Source organism: Leptosomus discolor, chromosome 6, assembly GCF_034619465.1.
Source record: "Leptosomus discolor isolate bLepDis1 chromosome 6, bLepDis1.hap2, whole genome shotgun sequence".
In the NCBI taxonomy this organism is placed as follows: domain Eukaryota; kingdom Metazoa; phylum Chordata; class Aves; order Leptosomiformes; family Leptosomidae; genus Leptosomus; species Leptosomus discolor.
The window spans coordinates 63,975,202-63,999,543 of record NC_141396.1 but is presented as its reverse complement, the minus strand read 5'-3'; the positions used below and the strand labels follow the sequence as shown (position 1 = coordinate 63,999,543).

Sequence of the window (24,342 nt, the reverse complement as noted above, 5' to 3'; positions counted from 1 at the left end):
TTAAAAACATTTTAAAACATTGCTTTTTTGAATGATAGAGTGAAAAAGACCCGAAAACCTTTTTGAAGACGATTTGAAAGCCATTTATGGGAAGAGGCCCTTGAAGCAAGACAGTGGGACTGAAGAGCCCAGTGGCTGAGAGGAGGCGGTGGCAGGGAGATCACACAGAGGTCAGTGAAGAAAAACGGCGAAGCAGCTGCTGGAAGAGGACGTTTTTCAAAGCGATGTTGATCTCTGTCTCTTTTATTCTCTTCTTGTTATGCTTTTAGTAAACAATGGAGTCAGACAGAAAAGCGGATGAACATTTTAAAAGGCAGTTTAAGGCTTATCAAGAACAGCAGCAAAGGCGGCTGCAAAATGTAATGGAGAGGAAGAAGGAAAAGCAGGACAGTCAGAAGGAAAAGCAGGACAGTCAGAAGGGTGACAATGGCAACGCAGAGGAGACTTTCGGAATCTCGAGTGATCTAAACCGGTTTGAAACAGGACAGCCTGTAAATGAAGATAACAGCAAAAGGTAAAGGCATAGCAGCACCGTTCCTTCAGGAACTCACAGAATTCTATTTTCATATGCTCTTACACAACCTGTGTCATGTCTTCACATGTTGGGCTTTCATTATCCTGAGGAGACTCTCGCTGTCCCTAACATGTTTATCCTCAGAGCGTTGTGGTGTGCACTGTATTATCAGTGTTTCACAAACAGAGAGCAGAAGGACAGCGGGATTAAGCGTGACAGGCTAGGGGCAGCTGGCTGCCCTCTGACAAAATCCAGTCACTCAGGATCACTGACATCCTCGGAACTGTTGGTTCATTCCTGCCTATCCTTGAAAACAAAATAGTGCCCTACATGAGAAATTTCCAGAGGCAGGTAAGGGCAAAGCAACCAATGGGTGCAAGCCAAAGGTAGCTGACTTGTCTGGCTGTGGATATGTCTACAGCCACGGGTCTATACTGTAACAACTGAGCTTTATCCAAGTCTCTGTGATCATCCAAGTAACTTACTCCTGTTGTAGTTTGGAGCAATCACTCTGTAGTCCAAAGGAGTGGGACACTATTCCAGATTAAATCACCAAAATGTAGGCATTCAGAGTCACACTGTAGATAATAAGAACCTAGAGGTCAAATCATCTGCCTGGCTTAGGTGTCTAATGGTGTCTGAGATGCTGTAGGGTATCGGGAACTTCCAGGACACAGGAGGCCTGCACCCTTCAGCAGCTGGGGGATGGGTGGGCAGCCCAAATGGCACCTGTAACTGAACTGAGTCCCCTCATCAGCTCACTCCGTGGCAGTTTGAGAGCGGTTTGCATCACCCCACAGTGGCAGCTGGTCTGTAGGCGACGCTGGTTGTATTGACTAGACCTCCTTGGCCTTTTGTGTGCATTTTGGCTTGCTGCTCACAGAGAGACACCCCTGTGTATGGAGTGGGACCTTGCCTGGAAAGTCAGAGGGGAGAAAAGAGGAAGCTCAGAGGCAGGCAGAACGGGAGCTGCTGGCTTGAGCCAGCAGGATCTCTACCCCAAACCTATTTGTGTCAGTATGACTTCGCTTAGCACATCCCCCCTCTCTGGGGGATGGAGACAGGTTCATTTCTATCCTGAAGTGCTGCTGTCTGGAGGGATCTGGCTGACAGGTTGAAGTTGGAGGATGGTAGTAATTCTTGGGGTTGGCTCATGTCCGCACAGGGGTGGCGAACGCTCTCTGAGATGCTCTCAATTCTCTGCCTGGGCTCCAGAGGTTTTCCCAAGAGCCCTGCGTGGTGGCTGCTGGCCTCACGTAGGGAGCTCAGCTAATCCTGGGGCATCTCAAATAGATGCCTGCGTGCCCACAATTGAGTTGAGCCCCTGAGGCCTTAGCTTCTTGGTTTTACCTTTGCAGTACCAGCATGTAAGGACAGCAAAGAGATTGGAGTGATTAATTCTCTGGATGTCTCAGAGAGATGAAACTCATGAATGTTACTCAATGTACCGAAGAACAGGAGAAGCAAGAGGCTATTTCCTCCTGTTCAGAGCGCTTTTTGATAGCCTTGGTTTCTAAATGAATTCCAAAAATACAAACTGATGCCAGTCCATCCTGGTGGGGTTCCAAGAAAATCAGATAGGGGCAGAGGAAATTGGTCTTTTGTGAGTTGCTATGAAGCATTCCTTTTTCAAGAACCTCAGCAGCAGCTTTTGTAGCTGATGCGCTGTTGGCTTCTGTTAGCTTTGGTAAGTACAGAAAGGAAAGCCTGGATGCCGTGGATGCTGGATGGTGAACCCTTCTGATTTCCTCTGAGGAACCAGATACATAAGACTGAGTGAGACAAGACTATTCAGTAACCTCAAGAGCACTGAAAAGGTACCTGTTCTGTGATGTTTTGCCCCAGACAACACAAGGCAGTGCAGAATTTTTTAAGAAGAAATAAGTTATAGGGATAGATCAGATCATCTGGTGTTCTGATCTGAGGTTTAGGATATTCTGCTTAATTCAGTAAACTCACTCCTGATAAACTCAGCTCATCCAGCATACAGTCATTTAATTATTTTACTCCTGGAATCTGAAGCACATTACAGTGACATTTGCCATTATGGCTTATTTTTTTCCCAGGTTGCTTGAGCTTGAGAACAAGCAGCTCCAGAATCAGCTTCGAGAGGTCCAAGATGAGAACTGCAGACTATACAAACTGCTGACAGAGAAAGACTTTGAAATAAAGCAACTCCAGAAAAAAATCCCGGAGGACAGATTAGCTTTGTCAGGTAAGCACGGTAACTTTGTATTCTCGCTGTGTTAGTACCAGTGTTTGCTTGATGGTGGTGACAATAGAGGTAGGATGACAGAGTCATTGTGAGCTCCGGGCAGTGAAATATTCATGTGGCATCTCTTCACCTGCTTTCTGTTAAAAAGGAGTATTTTGGTCATATTTTGGTTGCCTCCCTTTCCACTCCTGTAACAAGCTTTTGCCAGGAAGAATCAAAATTCAGCTCTCAACCGAGAGCTCTGTTGAGCCTGCAGTAATTTGCAATAGCACTGAAACCACTTGCCTCCGAACTTTGAAAATACTTGGACACCGGTGTATAGATTTAGTCAACGCTCAGAGTTGCTCCCTCAACTTGCAAGGGTCTGACACTGGTTTGCATTTGCAGAGTTTGCTGAACATCCCTGTCTCTCCCGTGTAAGGAGTCTCATTGCTTTATTTGCAGAGGGAGGTTCCTCACGGTGGTTTGACAGGTCAGCACTCACGCATGGAATGGCACGTACACTTGCTCTCCCCTTCAGTGCCATGAGCTGCAAAATCTGAATACTGCTATTCCCCATCTCAGGGAGCTGTGGAAAGGACCAAATGACTTCTGGTAGTCAGGCAGGTCAGACCTAAGGTGTTATTGATAATGATGTGTCCCTGAAAAGAAGTATAACGCTCTTCTGGGGGGCGCAGTGCCCTCTGTTCCTTACAGATCTTCTGCAAGCTTGCTATTATCGGCACAAAACCCGATGATTCGTAGAAATCGTGGCTTGGAAAACTCTCTGTTAATGTCCAAGAACAGTGTTGCAGCTTTCTGTGCTACGTGGTGTTAAATTCCTTGTGGAGGCTCCTTTCGTTTGTCTGAGCAGGGTGCTGGGGGAATGCAAAGTCCAGCTTCTAAAGTGGCTTGGGTGTCCTCGGGAAGCTGAACTGTGCAGGTTGCACCTCCTCCACTGGGTGCCACTGTTGTTCAGGGCAGCGGTGGTGACCGGGCTAATAGAGAAGGGGGAAACCAGCAATAAGCAGAAATAAGTAACACTTAAATTACGCCTTAATTCGTAGAATCTCTCTCTAGCTGTATGTAGGAGACACGATGAGCTATGACTGGGTCAGGTCTGGAGCCAGGGGTGCTGTTGCAGCTTCTCTGGCTGACTCGTATGCCAGCTTGCAGCAGTTTGCCTCGTGCCTCTGTCTTCCCTGTCTACATCGTGGCAAGAGATTCGCCCACATTGTTTGGGAATTAAAAGCTTTGGTTAAATGTGTACAGTGTGTTCGAAGACCATCACGTGGAAGCAACAGTCTGGCTTTTGGTGGGTTTAGTACTTACTGTGATCCTTAGCAGGCATTATTTGTCATGAAAACTAGGGAGAAAGTAGCTTTTAGATGAGAAGAGAAACACAAATCACATAAAGGAGTGAGAACAGTGGAAATGCTTTTAAAAATAATAAATTTATGCTCTCCACAGGGTTTTAAATAGTGATATAGAGTCATATTCTGTTCTCAGCTATATTCTGCATTGCCCCTTTAATGTCTGTAGGGGTTTTGTGGGACTCAGAATTCACTTCAGAGTAATCTGTCATCCTTGCATCTCACCCTGGTTCTTCAATATAATCTTCATGGATGTCAGTAGAAAAGTCATTACTTCAGAGCGCTGAAGGAGGATGGAAGAGTTAAGAAGAATGACGAGAGCCCAGTTCCATCTTCATTTATCCCACCAAGGATTTGTTGTTGCAGGGTCGTGCTCGTTGCTGAGCTAGAGGTTTCCATGGACATGGTGTACAATCATATTAGTTTTGCACTTGTGCAAGAACTTTTCTTGACCTTTGTGATGTTCACAAGAACACGAGTGACACACGAGCCAGTCCTGGGGATTGCTTTATCCGTGACACTAACCAAACCCTCTCTGCTGAGGAGGTGAATTAAGTACCAGTTTAAAAGAGCAATTAAACGTGTAATACAGTAAAGGCTCCATGTATAATCTCAAGGGACATATAAATAGGCACAATGACATTTCCTGGACCTTATCCAGGGCCCAACTGTCACAGTGTGCCTGACCTTTTAGGACAGATGTCTAGAAAAGTTCGCACCTCTGTTTCAGCAGCTCCTCCAGTAGTAAACAACCAGTGCGAAACAGAGCGTTGTCTTTTTCTGTAATATGCCTCAAAAACCTGTTCGTAACTGTCCTTCACAGCGGCGAGCAGAAAAACACCTCTACCCTTTCTCTGTGGTAATGTTGCTACCACCGCTGTTGTGGCCTTTTGATGTGTGGCTGTTGCTGAAGTGTGAAACGTGGCTTTGCTAGCCACAGTGTGATGCTGGCTGAAAGGAGCAGGCGATCCAGCTGGAGCCGCTGACGCCTCTTTTCCCTCACTTGTTCATTTAAGTGCCTGGCACAGCTCTGAGAGAAATGGATTAGACAATAAAAGAACATTGTGCACTGGACAGAGAAGAAAAGCGTCATCTGTGCTGAATCTTGCCTCTAAGACATGTCCTTTGCTTTTATGTATACTTTTCAGGGGCGGCTGGTTTAGCTGGAGATGTCGCAGCTACTAAAATAGTTGAATTGGCCAAAAAGAATCGTGAGATAACTGCCGAGGCTGAGAGTGAAAAAGCCAAAGTGAAGCAACTGAATAACAAAGTCAAAGAGCTGGAGAGAGAAGTGAGGCATTTTTTCTTGTTCTCTTTTGCATGCTAAACCAGAGAAATCCAGCCTTTGGGATAGAGGAGCTGTAGAAACTGGATTTGATTCATGTTCCCATTTTGAATTTGCTCTTAAATCTGTGTTTGCTTTGAGTTCTGGTAATGTCTGTCCATGATAGGAGGGATGTGTGCCCTCAGCTGTTTTCACCTTTGCAGAAAGGAGCAGCCGGGAAAGGGTGTTCACTTGGATTTGAAGCACAAGGGCTTTTCTAACAGTATGGCAATGATATTTTTCTGGTGTTTTTTTTTTGAGAGAAGGTACAAATTTCATATTATTATGTCTTACATTCCCACTTTGTTAATACCAGTCATGAATTGGTACTCTATTCTTCGAAACTTTATTAATCCACATAATGAAAGCTGTTTTCTGGCGTAAGTACTTCCAGAACAGAGACAGCATGTCAATGGATCAATAACATTTGTCATGCTGACAGATGCATTTTGACTGCATCTTTCATAATCACTTCTGATCAGGAATTGTGCCTCTATCTGAATTGTGCTCTAGTTACCTGAAAGATCAAGAAATGGTAGATTAAATTTTTGAGGACTCCTGCAGAAATCCAGAGCGTTCTGGTCAGAGGAGTCTTGTCAAACAGTTGGCAGGCTGGCTAAGAAACATCCCGTGTAGCTGGGGATCTACAAAATCACACAAGTAGGGGAGCAAGCCGTGAATAATTTCAAGTAAAATCCACTTGGTTATAATCCCCTACTCTAGAATTGTAATGACCGTTATTCAAACACAAACTTAAAATATCGTCAGATCTTGACCCAAAAGAAGGGACCACAGACATTTCCGGAAAGGAAATCAAACTCAACGCAAACAGAAATTTTCAAGAAGCAATAATTGCTGGTCAGAGCAGTGATGGACACTTTAGATATGAGCTAATCTGTTCTTAGACACCAGCGCCATCAGAATCAAACCCAAACACAGCAACCTGTCTCGTCTGAGGTAAAGATGAACCGCAACGTGAACCCGCTGAAACCTGGTCAATGGGCTGTGTTTTCTCCTAACCTCATTTGGGGTGGCTCTTCTCTAAACTAATGGTCACTGGCTGAGTTTGTGGGTTCTACTTGTTCAGTAGAACTATATGAAGATGTAAAAGATGGGTAAAAAGAAAGCGATGTGGACAGTGGGAGGTATCCATGAAAAATGTTGAGGGATGAGAGAGAAGATCACTGTCTAGACACACTCGTCTTTTTCCATTGGTTGTAGGAAGAGCCAAGACAGCTAAAGTGCAATTCAGTTGCCCACACATGAGCGTAGAAGTCCAGTCTGTGATGTCACTTGACCTCTCAGACATCCCTGCAGGGCTGTTAGACGTGACAGGACAGGCAGTGCTGGCGAGCAGCCGAAGGCCTCCGGGGTACCCTCGGATGCCTCCAAGGGGACTAGACAGCTGTGGGTGGGCAACAAGACCGAGTGTGCAGTCAGTCCCTCCACTCGATGGAGTGTAGGTGTCTGCTGTAGAGTGAGCTGAAGATTAGACTTCCCTGGTCGTATTGACGAGACTCCATTCTTTATAGAGACACCCACGCCGAGAGCAAGGAACGTGTTAATTTGTGAGTCGAATCTCATCCCCTCTGCCTACTTCTTGATGCCTTAAGCTCTGCAAAATGAATTGTGGTGATGGTACCTTCCAAATGCCTCACAAGATGCGCTTTCCCCAGTGGAAAACACTGTCCTTTTACATAATTGTTAGCTCTTTGCTCGTATGAGGACCGAACAATATGTAAATCGTAAGTGTTTTAACATGACTACATTCCCACAAACAAAATGGAAGGTGTGGCCGTTGAGCAATCGCTTGGCAAAGGGTGGTAGATGTAAACAAAGGCTGCAAATGGATGTTTGCAGAAAGCTTCCTTAGGATTTGACCTAGCAGCTGCCACCACTAGCTGAAATGTCTCGTTCTCAGTCCATTGACTGAAAGACTTGATGAGCTGGATAGAAAGGGTGGCCCAACCATTGACTGACTTGTAAAGAAGGGGTGAAGTTGCAGCTGGCTCCGAGTTACACGCCGGGGTTCCCCTGGTATCACTTTAATGAAGAAGCTGCTCCTTACAGCCTTCTTTAATTGGGGCAAATAGTCAAGATTTCCCGCCCACCTCAAAGAATGAAGTCTCAGCCCTTTAAAGCAACACTTCCTGGCCTTTCCAGCTCCAAATTCCCTGCCCTCCTCTCCAGTAAGAAGTCTTTGCAACCTCAACATTGGGCATGATTCAGACCAGGAGGGACTATATGACTGCCTGCCTTTGCTGTGGCAACCAACAGGAGAGATACCCTTCACGGCTTGAGAAATGCTACTTGAGAGCCACCAGCTAAAGAAAATAGCTTTAACATCGTTACTGAATCTCAGCTATAGGGCTTTAGGTAGTCGTTTCTCCTTTTACATTCCTCTGGTGAGTAGAACTATGTGCTTTTTATGAAATATCCTGTGATTTTTCTTTCAAAATGGGTAAACTGGCATCCAGAATCTAGAGACAGCATCCTGATCTGTACGGTACTGGATTTGCATTTAGGTATATAAACACTTACTTTATGAACCTATGGTGATAAAATCCCCCAGAAGTCTCCACACTTGATAACAGATCCCATCTGAGCGGATCCAGAGACGTTTTCACTGAAGTTATACCACAGTAAAATAACATGTGCTTCTTTGGGAAGCGTTTCAGGAAAAAAATTATATGCTTTCCTACTGATTGTGTTTAAAAAATCAAGGGGAAAATGAAGTACTTTTTTTTTTTTATCTAGAGTAAGTAAACATCCAGGATCATCAAAACCGCTGTTGTACTTTTTTACTAATTACTATTCCATGGAGATGTGCTCTTCACTGTGTTCATTCTGTAATAACAATGTTGTTTTTTTTTTTTTCCAGCTACAGACAGCCATAGAAAAAATACATTCTCTTTGTGGTGGTGATGCAGGAATCAAGCAATCAATTCTGCAGATGATAGAAGGAAACTTGGTACGAATTGTAATTGAAAAGGGAAAATTTAGTTCTCTCCCATTGCACAGTCCTTTCCTCATGACAAGGATGTACCCGTGTCACTAGTTTTATAACCAATTTGCTCTGTTTGTACCTTCTCTGTGACCCCAAAAACGAGGGAAGGCATTTGCATGGGTCTGGGGAAAAAAGATTCTGCGATCCTGATGGGTCTGTGGATCTTAATCACTTCAGTTTTTCCCTGAGGATTCCGTTCTCCCCAAGTACATTCTTCTCTTCAAAGGCTGAAAGTCCAGAGGTGAAAGCATTGCAAGAAAAATTAACCACAGCCAACTTCAAAGTGACGGAGTATCGTAACCAACTCCAGTCTGCAAAGCAGGAGCTGAAGATGACCCAAAAGGTACTGTTGCAGGACAGAGTCTGTGGCTGGGATCCCGTGCGAGAGGTATATTCTTGGGAAATCAGGAAGCTGCTTTTCTGTTGAGCTTTGATTAACCTCCATGAAGTATTTCAGTGAAGTGTAAGGAGGTAAGAAAATCCAGGGGTGTAGTGGTTGCGTTGGGAAGGCGTGCACGTGGACACACAGCCTTCATGCTCTGCCACCATAGCTGGATGCCTGCGTCCAGTATTTCTTTTGCCACGATGGGCTCAGATTCTTGAAGGTTTATAAGTCCCAGTTCAGCCAAATAGGTTTGTGACTGACTTGCAGCATACGTTCAGGCCCATTCCTCCTTTCCGAAACGTTTGATTGTGTATTGACTTTCAGCGTAGGCTTCGGTCCCGTGGAAGTCAACGGGATTAAAGGCCACACTTGAACTACAGCACATGTTTAAACAACAGTTTGTTGGAGTGACATCCGGCGTAACCTTTTCCTCTTTGATTTGTGATGGATTTTAACGTGTTACTATGTGCTCTGTTTCCTTGGGTTTCATTACTTTGCAGAAGAGACCTGCAATGCAGATCAGAGTAGAGGATATGGTCCTAAAAATAGAACTCTGCTGACCTTTTTATAAATAATTTAAATGCTCTTCATACTAACTTTAGCTCTCGTTAATGTGGCTGTGTCAGAACTGTGCAAGAGAGATTGGCTCAATTCCTGGTGGCAAGGGTGTGTATTAAGAAAATACCTCTACTCTGTTCCTGTTTCGTTCTGGTTAAGTGTTCATGATATCAAAAATAATATGGAAAACTGTTAGTAACGCTTAGTCAACCTCGGTGACGAACTTGAAATCCTCGTTTTTACAACACTAGCGCAGTTTGACGCCCAGCTGGATGGTACGATTTGACCCTCCCCGTCGGCAGGCAGCAAACCACCGATTCACGTTTTTCAAAACTCAAAGGATATTACTCAAACGTCGAAATACCGAATGACCCACCTGACAAAGTGAAATAATTCACGTTAGCCCAACCCCTCCTAAGCATCAACACCCTGTACCGTGGCAACGATCTGAAAGAGCTTCCATCACGTGGGGTACAGGGGGTCAGATACAGGCGATAAAGAATGGCCCCTGCTTATAGATACAGTGTTTTGGGTTTGCCGCTGGGAAGAGTAGCTTTCCCTCCCCTCTCCCCAACCCGTGTATTTGAGCCTAGCCTTATTGTTGGTGTTCATCCCTTTTTCGTAGCTTTTAGCAAATGAAGTTGGTGACGATGTGAATATTCAAAGTCTCTTGACCAATTCTGGCAGCTGGCGTGGACGAGCCCAGCAAATTCTTGTTCTCCAAAGCAAGGTGAGTTAAGACCCTGCGTGGTGCTGGGTCTGGGATGCTCTTTCTACGTCGAGGTGTTACCTCAGTTTGAGTTAAAGATACTCTTAGTTCTTCTTTACCTAATTCCTAACATTTGTACCTGCTTATAAGGCATATCCCAGTACTTTGCAGTGCTTACTGCAAATAGATGGCCAGGTTTTTCTCTGTTGAAGGAAGCAACTGTTAGAATAAAACACTTTATGGTAACTTTTATATAGTTTTTTGGTATGTTTATGTGTGTGTGTGCACATATGTGTGGGGAGGTGGGGTGTTAAATTTTAAATATGTGTTGATGTGTCTTTCGGAGTTCCTGCAAACTATTTTAATTAGTCTATTGCAAACATGCAAGTTTCAGTGTTTAAGCTGGGAATCTTTCACATCTTTGTTGAAGGAGAGAGTTCAGGGACCTTGGAGAGCTGTGGCAGCCTAGTTAAAACCCCAGGATGGTTTGAAGGTGCCTCTCTCCACTGAGTGTTGAAGGAGCCCTGCCAGTGTCTGTGCTCTGACTTGGACACCTTTGTTCAGTGCCTAAAGTCAGATGGGAAGAATTGAGGCCAGATAAGTTTTTCAAGTTGTTCCCCCAGGAACTTGAGTAAAATCTTTAACTCTTGAATCTCCTGAAGGGCACAGTCTAGCCGAAATGTCGGCTGGAGACAGGGAGGCAGTTCTGTCTCCATCTTAAATCAAACTTCTCTCAGGCAATTTGATACGTATTTTTCCATTTTTCCGCTGTTTAATTATATGCCAACAAACTTTTGATTTTTGCACTGATTGACTGAATTTTCCCTTGAACCGATTACATCTTCCTTCCATGAGACCCCCTGGCTGGGATTCATCTGAAGACTGCACGTACTGTACTCTACGGTACTGCAGAAGTTTCTCTCTGAGCCAGCCTCCTCAGGCCCCTTGTGTAGTCAGTGGGGATCTTGTCAATACAGTCACTGAGTCAAAAGGTGCATCCCCTCTTGGGAGGCACCTCCAGAACAGGGCAGAGGAACTGTGCTGTAGCAGTGCCCGTTTCCCTCTACTGACTCTCGAAGAAGTCTGTGGTGAAGAGCTGGGATGCAGGGGCTGAGTTCACTTGGCTGCACCTAAGTGTCTAATGCCAGCCCAGATGCCATAGGGTGTCCCTCTGACCTCTGGTCATCTCTCCAGAGACTTGTAAATCCTGCATCATATGGGTCTCCAGTATCCCAAGACATCTAGACCAGTGCTAGGTACCTGTGTTGAGGCTGATGAACTGTGCCTTGGATTGTGGACATCCTGGATGGTGATTCTGCTACAGACCAAGGTGCTTAAGTGTATAGGGGTGAGTGGGTGTCTGCCCTTTTAGAGGCGATCTAAGGTATTATTCTGTTGCCCACACGTGTTTAGTGGCATTCAGGATGCTTTGGAGTGTCTGCCTGGCCTCCCCACGTGGCTCCAGTAAGGCACAGATCTCCCACATGTCCTGACTCTCCTGTAGGTCTGGTGTCACATCTCCTCCCTGCACAGATGCTGTAGACATCAGCATTTTTGTTAGCAGCTAACAAATTTAAATTTGAAAGAGCAGACACTGCTTTATGTTAGTTAACCACAATAAGGTCAAGAAGTAATATGATGCTACACTCTGAGCTCCTTTTGGTGATGTCCTCTTTGATGCTGGACCACTGTACCCCTGGTAAAGCCTCTGGATGAGTCGTCATTATTGTCCCCTAGGTTCGAGAGCTGGAGAATCAGTTGGGTCAAAACAAGACCAGAACATCACTGAGTGAGATTGATGAGGAATTGCTGGCACTTACTGATCCGAGAAAGTTGTCAGCCCAAAAGAAGAACTCGCTGAAGATTCGCAGCTTGGAAAAAGAAAAGAAAGAAACCTTGGAGGTAAAAAACCTTGAGCTGTGTGGGTATATAGTGTGTAATAACTTGCCTGACCTTCAGGGTGTATGTTACACCCTACCAGGAGACAATGTCAGGAACCCATTTGATCTGCTGGAGGAAGTCCTGCCATAGTTCACAGACTGAGCAAAGGGCTTCCCCGTGTGTTTTCGGTACGGCACTCTTACGTGGCCAGGCCTGCCTCTGCAGTACAAGGTTTGGTCTTCCCCTCTGCTTCATGATTGGTGTGTCAGATACGTCTGCCTGGCCTGAAATGTGGCCATCTGACAACTGTGCCTGATGGGTGATGTTGGAAAGAGGGAGGGAGGCCCTGGGTTGCAATGCAGCTGGTACTGGCTTTGTACTGAAGGTGGACGCAGAGAAAATCCCTGCTCCAGCTGCATCCGAAGGCTGTAGCATCCCTCTCACCCTTTGGCCGTTCTTCATGTGGTGTTAAGTACAAACGTCCCCCTCACACCGCACGTATCTGTGTGGCTGTGGCCTTCTACATTTGAAGAGGATAACGTTGAGAGCGACGCCAGACGCCCTCTAAGAGGCATTCCGAAAATGGGTCCCACCGTTTGTCTGTCACATGGAATTGCCACAAAAATAAACGGGCAACCGTTGTTGAGGGGTTGAGGGAGGCTATAGCTAGTGGCACACGTGGTAAACCCCGAGGTGGAAAGGATGTGTAGCCCTGTGTCCACAAGAAACCTGGGTAGCTGGGGTCAGCTGCACCTACCCAGGTTAGCAAAGCACATCTCCCTGTGCTTCTTCACTGTAGTCGCTTCTGTAGAGGCTGCCTGGCACCATCCCGGAGCTTGATTAGCTCCTGCTTTTCTCACCACAGTTTAACTGGGCAACAAAATGAGCAATGGGCTGATGCCCACCTTTCCCTCTTGGCCATGAGAAGGAAAGAGAAGATTTGTGGCTACAGGCACGCAGCACAGGGAAGGCTTTCCTCAATAGCTGTAGCCTGCATGGTCCCACTTGTGCCTTTGTGTTTCAGGCTTCGTTCACAGTAACTTCCCTCGCACTTCTCCGTTACTACTTCACTTCTAGCGTGCTCCCTGGCCGGCTTCATCTGGGTGAAGGCATGGCACAAGGGGCAGCATATGCCAAGGGCAGCTTCTGGGAGACAGTGTGGCATCCCCCCCCTGTATCTGGCTGGAAGAGAGCTTCCCCGTGGAGAATGATGAGGCAAATGAAAAAGCAGGAGCCTACAGAATGAGATTTTAACACAAAATTATTATTTGCTTCCTGGCATTTACTGAAGCAACCTAGTCCACTCGTATTCCTGAGCAGACAGACCTTTTTTTGATGCTGGCAAGCAGGCAGCGAGTAGTAGCACTTGTAATTTCTACTTGCTTCGGGATGATGGGGTATGCCAGTTCTATTTTTTTTTTAGGTTCTCCCAGGTGCTGGGTGATTCCCTTAGCTCACCAGAGCACCTGGGGCTGGGTGATAGGCTGTCGCTGTCATTTCCCTTGGTGTGTTCGCATCACTGCAGAAACTCAGCGGGGAACGCGATGCTCTCCAAAAAAGTCACGAGGAAGTGAAAAGAAAACTTGAGGCATCGAAAGCCAGGAACAAAGTGCTGTGCAGCGAGGTGAAGACGCTGAAGGAACAGATCGTCACCTTGCTGGAGAAAGGAAAACACGACGATGAGCTCATAGACGCCTTACTGGTACAGTCTTGGCTATTCCTGTTGGTCCCAGCCCCTGCAGATCGGTGATGAAACATGGTGTTGTTTAATGACACGGTGACACAGACAACCTTCAGGTGTACAGGGGCCTGATGAATCAAACTGTGACAAGCGGAGGTTGCCTAGTCAGCCGAAGCCCTTTTGCATCGGGTTGTGTAAAGGCTGCGAGACGGCACCAGGCGTGACACAGTTGCAGCAAAGTGGCTCTAAGCTGCAAGTATCGGAGGAAACGTTTTGCAGCAGCATTGAAGTAGGATTGTCTAGTAGGAAGGGCTTCATTCCTGACTCAGGAAGCTGGACTTTGTCCTGCTTTCAGCTCATTGGGAGAGATTTTTTTTCCTTAGAATGCCTGCCGTCTTGCCCTCTCATTTGGTGCGGGACGCAGCCCAAAACGCACGAGCTGAACCCCGTGCACTAAACCACGCGCCCACCCATTCGCAGTAGCTGAGGGGATTTGGCCCCTTCGAAACCAAGAGTTTTAGCAGAGACTCGAGGTGCAGTTATGCTGAAATAAATGGCTGCTCTCACGGTCTTGCGGCATCCTTTCGTCCTGCCATGATTCTAAATAGTCTTCCCCAATTACAATAATAAAAAACCATTAGTGGAAAACATGCCACTTTCTAGTAGGGTTAGTTCTGTGTTTCCTGATCCAGCCCCTCCCAAGTTTCAAATCACATTTCCTTGCTTCTGTACCTCGGTTTTAGCGAAGACATGCTTATGACTAAGCTGGCATTTGCCTTTCTGCCCACCAGGCAGCCGTGGGGAATACGGGTACGGACCAGCAGATTAGGCAGATTGCAGGGGAGCCAAATAACTGTGGTCACTTTTGCACAGCCTGAGCATTCTCACTAAAATCGTTACAGAAAGATGTGAGTTTCCTTGGGAAGGAAGGGTTAACTTGTTTTATCCCTTACATCAAAGAAGCACCTTGCTTGCAGTTGGTTGGCTTGACGGAACAAACTGTCCAACAAGTGTTAGATTTGTCAGTGTGAGAAAAACTCCAAAGCCCGTTGATAAAGCAGCCTAGCCTCATAGCTGTTGTCTCATACATCCCTCATCTTTTACTGCCACTACTGCACAATCTGACTGTGTTCTAATTTCACAAAAAGCACATTGAAAGCTTTACTCGTATCCAATTTATGAAAAAGTCACCTTCTTTGTCAAAGGCCAGCCTTTCGTGCTCTCTTTTCTGCCACACCGAGTAGCAAACCTGCCAGAAAGCTGAATCTCTCAATTGCTCAGGTCTTTTCTACTTGCACCATCCAGTCACTAAAGTCTTGATATGACCCACAGTGGGGATGGACGGTCCTTACCCAGCCACGTGTGTCTGGGCATTGCCCGTAGATGTGCTGTGCAGTCTTCTCAAGGCACAGACGCCACGAGCAAGACAAGGTGATCTCGTGCTTAAAACGTAACGGACCAGATTCTTGGAGCAGCACTAGTGACATCAGCGTGCTTACGCTGAGGAAGGGGCTTGGCAGGGCAGTGGCTTGTCCCAGCATTCCTAAACGGTGTTTGTCTTGGGGGGTGTAACACCCAAAGAGTCTTAATGATCGTTGTGTACAAAAGTCAGTATCTCACTCTTTGTTTCTGTGTTATCAGAACCAGCAGAAGCAAATGCAGGAGCACCTGAACCAGCAGGATGAGAAGAACAAGGAGTCCCAGCAGATGCTAGGGCAGCACTTGAACAGCGAGGTTCAGAAGCAAAACTGCCTTCTAGAGCAGCTCAGACAGATGGTGGCTGAACGAGAGGCAAAGGTTAAAGAGCTGGAAGAGGAGATTGGGCAACTCGCACTCCAGGTAGAGAGCCAGAAGAAACGAGCTGGAGGAGCGCACGTTGTAATCCTTTGAGATCTATTCCCATTGATCTAACACCCTCAGAGGGCCGTGGTGAGATTTTCAGTCTGTCAGGTCCCTCGGTAATGGGAGCTAGAGCGTTGAACCCAAGGTAAAACTTGGGTTAGGGACACAAACCAGCCATGCTGGCACCAGTAGCGGTGGTGCTGTGCTGCGGGTTCTCTAGCAACACTGTGTGCCCCCTTAGGATTTCATATGACATTGCAACTTTTTACTGACTTTTGTTGTTTCCATCCTGCAATGGATAGAAACGAAAGAAAAGTTTCTGAGGGAGTCCTGTAAATCAAACCTTCTGGCATGCTCGTAGCAATGATCTTAAGCTGCTGATTAGGCACGGACGCAGCTATTTTCCTTTGAACTGCGTAACTGGTTTTATAACCTGCTCCAACATCAACAGAAGGAATCTGCCCATCAAGGGGACCGTTCAGGAGCTGCTGACCCACCACCTTCTGAACCCTTGGAAGATCCAGGTTTTACTCTGTTTAAGCCTCTGGCATCAGGCAGCAATCGGGTTGGAAGGATTGGATCTGCTCGGTAAGAAGCCCCCAATGTCAATGTTTAAAATGATTGGGAGTTATTCAGAAGCGTGGTTTTCCCAGGCAGTTGGCTCCAACCACAAGTGCTGTGTGCCAACAGCTGTGGCAGCCTGTTTACAGTATATGGGAATCTCTAATCACGTTATCTCGTCGACTTTCGTCCTGGAACAGAGAAAGATACACAGACTTGCAGACATTACTGCATTTGGCATGATGGCAGCGCAGCTAATTCCCTTTCTGCAGCTCAGAGGATGTCTATGTGGTTAGCTTAAGTGCCTGTGATTCTTCCCTCTTATGAGAAACGGGGCTTCTAATGAGCAGACTTCTGAGAGCAGGGTGGTGAATTAACACACAACGCCATTTTAGGTGAGCACTAAATCACTGGCACGTGATTTAAATCGATAAATGTGCTTTGACTAGGATTTCCTTGCAGAAACGTTGAAAACCCGCCGCATCATTTGTTCTTAACAAACGCCCTTTTTAAAGCCGCGCTGAGGACCCTGTGAATCACACTAAGCTCCATACAGCGCTAAATCTGATTTTTGTTTACACGGGTGTGACTCTGGCTCGCTCTGGCTGGGTACAGGGACCATAATACTGCAGTAAGTTATATCCTTTCCTGTTAAAATGCTGCGTTTGTTGTTAAAGAGTTCACGGGTGCAAAGATTTGAGACTGCTCTTCTGAGGAAGGAGGGAATGTTTCATCGAGGTAAAATTGCAGCTGATTTCTTCTCTGTAATTTTAACTCACATTCCACATTACTTTAGGCACTGAATTTGGCTTGTAAATCGTCAGATGTATCCCCGAGTCTAAGTAGAGCTTTACTACAAAATTTAAGAAAAGCTCTTCTCGCTCTTTTTGAGTTAGAGTTAGAGCATCCTGACTTTGTGCCTGCATCTCCACTGCTATACCCCTCTGACTGGCTTTATTCTCCCACCTCTAACTCTGCAGAAGTTGTGCTCTCACGGAGCAAAGCTGCATTTTAGCCACTTTTTTACTTCGTAGGGCTGCTGACGGTAAGCAGGAAGGCAAGTGGGAAAACGAGGTTGGGTAATGGCTTTGTAGAAACCGCTAAGTGCGATGCATAACTGACTGCTTGTGTACGTGGCCGGCACCGCTCGGTCACGAAACCAGCTGACCTGGCAGGTGGGCAACGAGGGAGTCTGAGAACTGCAAGAGCCGTTAATGACTTGGTCAGCAGGGCTCACTCCTTCCATTAACTTTAATATGCTGATGAACTCTCTGTTTCATTTTACTTTAGTGAATCATCTTTTCCTATCAGGAAAGATGACATGAAAAATGCTATAAATAGGAGCTAAAGCCCCTCGGAGATGTCGAAAGAAAAGTCTGCATTGTTAGACTGGGCCGCTCCTGTCGTTATCAGCCTTCCCTTGATTTTGGGGGTTAAGCGCTCCTAGCCTGGAAGGCAGCTCTGCCTCTTCCAAAATACGAAGGCTTTATCCTCTGTTAGCTGCAGCCTAAAGGCAAGGAAATGTGGAGGACTTGCCTTGAGGCAGCGGAGCTCAAGTTTGGAAAACTTGAATTTTACCTCCCGAGCACACGTGTCATTATGCATAAAACTCATCCAGAGTGGAGGTGATACTCTCGTGTTACCAGTTCACTCCTCCTCTTGCAGCAGTAAGCCTGACAGCTCTTCCTGAGCGTCTCCACAAAGCAGAAGGGTTCAGAAAACTGTATAAAGGTACTTTTAAAGGGCATTTGGAAAGAAAAGCTGCGCACGTGGCTGCAGAGCAGGGGTTCTGTTGGTTGTGAAAGCACGTAAAACATGCACAGTAACCTGTGCTTGTCCCTCATCCTAGTGGGGGAAGGTGCAAGATGAGGGTGCTCCCTGCCAGGGTCTGAGGCAGCAGAGCAGCAGTGGCCGCCTGTGTGGCCGCGTGCTCAGCTGGAGCCAAGCGGGATCGAGAGAAATTCCTGCTCACGAGCTGCTGTGGGGCTACTCTGTGCCGTGGAGCTCCTCCAGGCCGGTCTGGAGGGCCAGCAAAGTATCCCCAGAAGCGCAGAGCTCGAACGCTGCGCGGTAGTTTTTGCCTAAAACGGAGACACGAGGTGTTTTTGCAGCAGTGTTTTGGAGTCGGGGAGCAAGCTGAGCTATTGTGTATGCAGAGCCGGAGTGATACCCACTTAGGAGGCTCTGGGAGATTTTCCCCTACAAGGCAGCAATAAACACAGACACCGGAAAAGGTCCGGAGTTCTTGGACGACTGCCCTCTGGAGAGCTCAGGGCTTCACAAAGCTTTCTTCCTCCCAGCACAGTGTCCAAGATGGGCCATACGCTTGTCGAGTCCGCCGCCACGCAGCCTTTCCTTCCCGGTACTAACCTCACGCCTGGAAGGTACGTGCATCAACTTCCTCGAAAACACGGGAGGTTTCCCGCCACGCTCCGCGAGCTGCTGGCAAACCTTGTCCGTGTCTGCCTTGGTGCTGTGAACAGCTTCTTTCACCGTCCTTTCCTACCTGCTGCCAAAGGCTCTAATGTCTTCTTGCTGTCTTAATTTTTTAATCGATTTCTAGTTTTATTTCCCCATAAATCCCATTTTTCCCTTTTTACCCCCAGTCACCACGTTTTCTCCTGCTTTTTGCTCTAAAGGACATATTCCTGAATACTCCTGCAGGGAGAGATGGGAGAAGTGAGGAAGTACATAATAATGGGATGCGTGGGAAAACTGCCCCTTCCTTTCGTCAGGTATCAGGCACAAGAACAGCCGTTGTACTGATGCTGCCTGAAGCCTTTCAGTGGGAGAAAATCAACAGCGTGCCGCTTAAAGGCTTAGCTTTTGGAGAGCCCACGTACAGGCTTGTTTTACTTGGGCAGTAGCAAAGGGAGGAGAGTCAGCGATCGTGGCTTGATCAGGGGTGGAAGTTTGGTTTCAGGGGTGATGGGAAGGGGAAGCCTCCTTGCGAGGGAAAACCCCTTTCTAGTGAAACTCACAGTGGCTTTATTTCCAAATCTTTCTCTTTCCTTTATTGCAGCGTAGAGATTGGTGCTGGGGGGAGGTAGGGAGCCTGGCTCTGCATTCTAGCTTAGTCTTCAGACGAGTGTATTTTGATAGGGTTTTCAAATCCCCTCTTTGTTTCATTTCTTTGGTTGCTGAAATGGGAAACAAACTCTCTACGCTTCTGCTGCTTTTAGGCTCGCTGGCGCTGACAGCCCGGATTTGGAGGTGCTGCAGACGCAGGTCACAGAGCACAAGGCGCTCTGCCAGGCTGCTGAAGTGGAACGGAACAGGCTCCTGGAGCTGGTCACTGTGCTGCAGAAAAGGTAGAGGCTGATTCCGCCAGGATCCTTTGTGGGATGCTGCGATGACGGAGCGCTTGAGACGTGGGAGAGGCTGTACGGTGCACCCCCACGCTGCCAGCGTGAGCTTTTCCCTCAAGAGGGGCTTTTAAATTTTTTCTGCTCAATTTCCCCGCCTAGTTGATGATTCATTTTTATTATTATTATTCTTTTAGAACAAAGGACAGAGAAAACAGTGTCGTCTTCAAGCTTGCTGCACCTAGATAAAACTAAAATTCGTGTGTTTATGTGTGTGGTCTGATTTAGGCAGCAATATTATTCATCAGTAGTAAATACTGTAATTATAGTTACAATCTGACTTCTGTTCCAGATTCACACTCTTTTAAGTTTCGCTGTATCCTCTTTTAAATGAATTCCTTCTGGTTTAACTGAAGCATAGCAGTGATTTTTTTTTTTTCTTTTCTATTACTCAGTTCAATTTAAGATGGTGTTAAAAGCCAGTTTTAGGAGGGCAGGAAGCAAAGTCTTTTCTGTCTACATACCTTCTAGCTACTGCTTTTTTTCGCAGTTAGAGTACGTATATTATTAGATTCCCAAATCTGCGTTACAGCCTGTGGGAAGGTATGTGTTTGTCTGTGCACTTTTGAATACAACAGGCACTATTTGCTTGCGTGATTTTACGCTAGTTACCATTCCTCGCTTGTCTGGCTTTTGTGCCGTACAATTCATCGCAGTCAGGAAAATACGTTTTTTGGTAACTGTGGTAAAGGTATCATCCCCTGTGCTTTTAAGGGCTAAATCCTGGAAATACAAACGGGGAGACTTTTATTCCTGTTTGTAAGTCCGGTGAGTGTAATAGAGCTAGGCAATTAGAGGAGGATGGAGGTGTGAGTGATGGCTGAAATGGGGCCATCACAAACGTGGGGTCATGGAGAACGTGGAGTCAATGAAATGCAGAGTCGCTTGTAAAACGTACCGCAGACTGATGATTCAGCACCTCCACAGTTACGGCACATTTATCAAGAGCTCCTGCAGGTAAAGTAAATTCCGTGAGACCGCGTGCAATAACTCTTGGAGGACCTCAGGATAATAGAGCACCCGGTCACATTTCAACGTGAATATGTGTAAAAAAAAAAAAAATGGTGCATTCCTCCTCTTCCCCTGTCAGAGCGTGGGGCAGCGAAGCTCAAGCAGTGCACGTAGTGCTTAAGTCAAGAGAGGAGCACTGGGAAGGGTTACACGAGTGGTGGTTTTGAACAGCAGCTGCCAGGATTTAGGACGGGGCTGCACAGTCACTGCGGAGCAGAACGTAAAGGGTTCGGAGGATTGGGCCCTGCTGGGGGAAGGGGAAGAGCCAGAGGAACGTTTTAGTTTGTTATTCATATTGGCAGAAGATTTAATAAAAACCAGCTAGCCTTGTCGTTTTTCCTCCGCTGGTTGTGGATGCTGGGGGAAGACCTGGTCAAGTGAAAGTTTAGTGACTTCAGAACCACCGAGGGAAACACAATTTCTCATAGCACGTCACCAGTCTGGTAATTTGCTGCCACAGGAGGTCAGAGTCTTGCCTGTAGCTAGATTTTTAAGAGAGCGATATAATTTTATCACAGTCGTAATATTTTTTTTTTAGCTATGCCAACTAGGAGGGAAATAAGACTGGTCCAGCCTTTTGATTCAGGGATTAGTCAGCTATCACCCGTGGGGTCAAGAAGGAAATTCCTTTATTCTGCACTATACCACACAGCGAGTCAATTCAGGTTTCTCTCTAGCTTTAAACTCCTTTAAATCATTTGGTACCAGGAGATGCACCACTGACTGCAGCTGTGGGCGCATGTCAAATTTTTTCTAGTTGCTTTTCTAAGATGTTTTTTTGGGGTGAATTGAGGCACTTTGCCCCTCTGCTCTGTGCTGCAGCGTGAACCATCCGTTTCTTTTCCACTCACTCCCTTCCACAGTAGTGTCTAAGGGCCACGTTTATTAAAAGCAACGTCAAGTTTCTTTTCTTTCTTGCAGATAACTGACGCAAAACAGCTAAATACGAGACAGCGGTTTTATAAACTATTTTCCTTCCAAATTTTCCCTGCGTGTTTAAAAAAACCCCACAGTTTATGATTCCTGTAATAAAAGATCTCTCCTCAGCAATCTGCAGCTTGCCTGCTCGTCTGAGTGGTCAGTTCACCCGAGTAGCCAGTGTTAAGGGACCTGGGCAACTTCCATTCACTGTACTCACTAGTTAAGTCTGGTGGGCAAATCTGGAGGATGACATCTGGAACAATTGTGCTGGGATTTCTGCCTGTGGGTGCACGGAAAATTCTCCTTTTCCCTCTGTTGGGAGCTGTGCAGCCTGAAGGATTGAGTATCAAGACTGACTGATGCTTGCTAGTCGTGAAATAAATAAGCTGAACCACCTTTTTTTGCCCATCAGGGTGGAGGAAGGCAGCGACAAAGCCTTAGAAGCTGAGAAGAGGCTTCAGGAAGAGCGGCGGCGATGTGTCGTGTTGGAACAGCAGCTTGAAAAACTGCAAAAGGACCCAGGGAGGAACAGGAGCGCACAGAAACCCCCCCTGAGGAGCAAAGCAGGTGAGGTGGAGCCCTTATCTGCACCTATGTCCCCCGTCCCACCGTGGTTAATGGACAGCAACAACATTTGGACTCTTTTATCTGTCAAACCTACACAAGGGCTTGAACTTACACACCGCGATTTGGACCGACTCAAGCCAGTGGGCCAAGCCAGGAGGTGAAATCCTGGCCGCACTTAGTTGAAGAGGATTTTGTCACAGATTTAAGTGGGAGCAGGACTTTTGCAACGTGTTTTCTTCCACGGGATCACAGTCTACAGAGCAAACTTGACACTGCTCTGTGTTGCCGCCGTGCCCACTGCTGTGTTCCCTGTGCACTTCTGCCCGAGAGATTCATCTGAAGGTTAAGAGCAGAATTAAAAGGACGCATCCCAATTTAAGGCCTGTCAGTGGCTGGCTCAAGGCTCTGTTGGTCGTTTTAGGGAAGCCCATTCGCATTTACTCGACTGATCAGCCCTTTGTCTGCAGCAAAGACCACCCTCCGGCCCCCTTGCTGTTGGTTGGGGGAGTTCAGCATCCTCTACAACAGCTGTGGTCACTCTCTACCTTCTTTTCTGAGCTTCCTGAGCCCATCGTCCTTGCCTGTCTCCTCTGAGCCTTCTTCCCTTGCAGGCGTTCACTGGCCGACCCCAGGGTTTTTGCTCCTCCCATCCCAGCAGTAAATTCGAATCGTATTTTCCCTATAACCCTGAAAAAAGGTCCCGTGTCCCTTTGAAATGAGGGGAGCATTCCTGAATCAGAACCTTAGGTTGAAGTACACGTTGAAGTGCTTTCCTGCACTTACCCTGGGCAGTGTTTGTGCTGGGGGTCAAAACAGAAGCGTGTGCCACACGCAAACGTTATCACGGGCATTCGGGAGGCAACACAACGACAAGATAAACATTAAAATAATCCTTTTCAACTGTTTCTCTCATCCATTTTTTTTCGCCACTTAAATATTTTGGATTTTTTTCTGCTCTAAACAGGTAGGCACACACATTCCTGCGTTTAGCCCTGCAGTGCAAACTCATCGTGTTTGCGTTTTGCTGAAAGCAGATTAAAATAAAAGCCTGTCCTATACATTTGCGGTATCTTCATGGATATACATAGAACTTAACAGATTCCTTAGCACTGATTCACCGTTTCCTGATATTTACTCAGTGCGCTACCCGTGACAATGTTTTCCTAAAACTCCATGTCGTGATTAAATCGACAGGCCCGTCTGCGAGTCACTCCAGGCTCACCTTGACTGTGGGTGGCAGGAAGGAGCCCTCTGCAGCCCAGCACTCCAAGTTGCCTCTGGAATCGCAGGTAGAGGAGCTGAGCACAAGGTACGGTTTCCCTCTTTCCGTGCTGGGTTACCTACAATAGCTACAATTCATGGCTGTCCTTCCAGCAGTGGCACTACCTGCACCCGCTCCTCAGAAGAGAAAACCTAGCAAACTCTGTAGAAACGGCAGATCCTCTGGTTTGAGTTTGTCTAGGTCATCCTTACACAAATTTCCTCGTAATTATACCGATATCCAGAAGAGTTAAGCTAATGCAAGTATTAAGCAACACAAAACACGTGCAAGGACGACGCCTTTTTTTTTTTCCCTTTTCTTTCCTTGTGCGTCGATTGCAAGCTTGTTAGTGAAAATAAAATGACAATCTTTAACAAAACAGATCTGAAAAGTATCTTGGTCATCTAATACTCTGTCTCAAAGAGAGAAGGACCAAGCGTTAAGTCTGCTCTTTCTCATGCCTGTCATAAAACGAGCAGAGAGCATGTGTTTCTCTGTTTTCTCCCCCAGAGCTGAAGCACTGTTCTAATTTGCTTTGAAGCTCCGCGGCTCACATGAAAGTTTCCCTTTTGTTTCCTCGTAGGCTTGTGATCCAGCTGGCTGAGAACGAAGCTCTGAAGGATGCTTTGGAGGCTGCTGGGAGAAAGAAAGAGGAAGACTTTAAACTGTTTCAAGACACAATGGACCAAGTGAAGGACATCTTTCTACAGGCCATTCGGCAGCAGAAACAGCAGAAGAGTTAAGCAAGAGATTCAGAGTCCTTTGGGCTGCAAAGCAGGGACAGAGATCTCCGGCATCGTGCCCGTGGTTTGAAATGCAGTGGCAGTGTAGTTTTGCAGCCTCGGATCGTGTCATTTCTTTAGCGTCCGCAGGCGAGGATGAGAAATGGAGAGGAAACACAGAAAGAGGGAAGGTTCTGTGTGTCAGCAAGCTTTGCCTGTTAAGAGCCAGCGAGCAGCTGGCTCCCAGGCTGCACATGCCGCAGGTTTTGGAAGCTGCAATTCCGCAGTGTGATTTTGGGGGGGTGGGGGGTGGGGGCAAGACTCCCCCCGCGTAGTTTCAACAGAATTTCCCTCGAGAGGGCTCAATATTGAATATGCTGCTGCCTTTATCAGCGCCTAAAGGCATTCGCTAAACCAAAGTTATGCCAGCTCCCTTCCAAAGTCAGGCCAGGAGCAAACTGAATGC

The 24,342-nt window shown here is 46.7% G+C and overlaps 1 protein-coding gene across 2 annotated transcripts; it reads left to right on the top strand.

The window, feature by feature from the left end:
- The first annotated feature begins 275 nt into the window (after positions 1-275).
- LOC147415389 (coiled-coil domain-containing protein 13-like) lies at positions 276-23,897 on the top strand. Of its 2 annotated transcripts, XM_086467043.1 has the most exons (15): positions 276-514; positions 2,581-2,729; positions 5,230-5,372; positions 8,287-8,376; positions 8,639-8,755; positions 9,981-10,085; positions 11,802-11,966; positions 13,471-13,647; positions 15,268-15,465; positions 15,920-16,056; positions 18,330-18,413; positions 19,212-19,340; positions 21,739-21,893; positions 23,088-23,202; positions 23,738-23,897. In XM_086467043.1, exons 1-15 carry the CDS (start codon positions 276-278, stop codon positions 23,895-23,897), a joined length of 2,163 nt encoding a protein of 720 aa, XP_086323169.1. The 2 variants fall into 2 exon arrangements, with proteins under 2 accessions (XP_086323169.1, XP_086323170.1); XM_086467044.1 differs by lacking the exon at positions 18,330-18,413.
- The last annotated feature ends 445 nt before the right edge of the window (positions 23,898-24,342 follow it).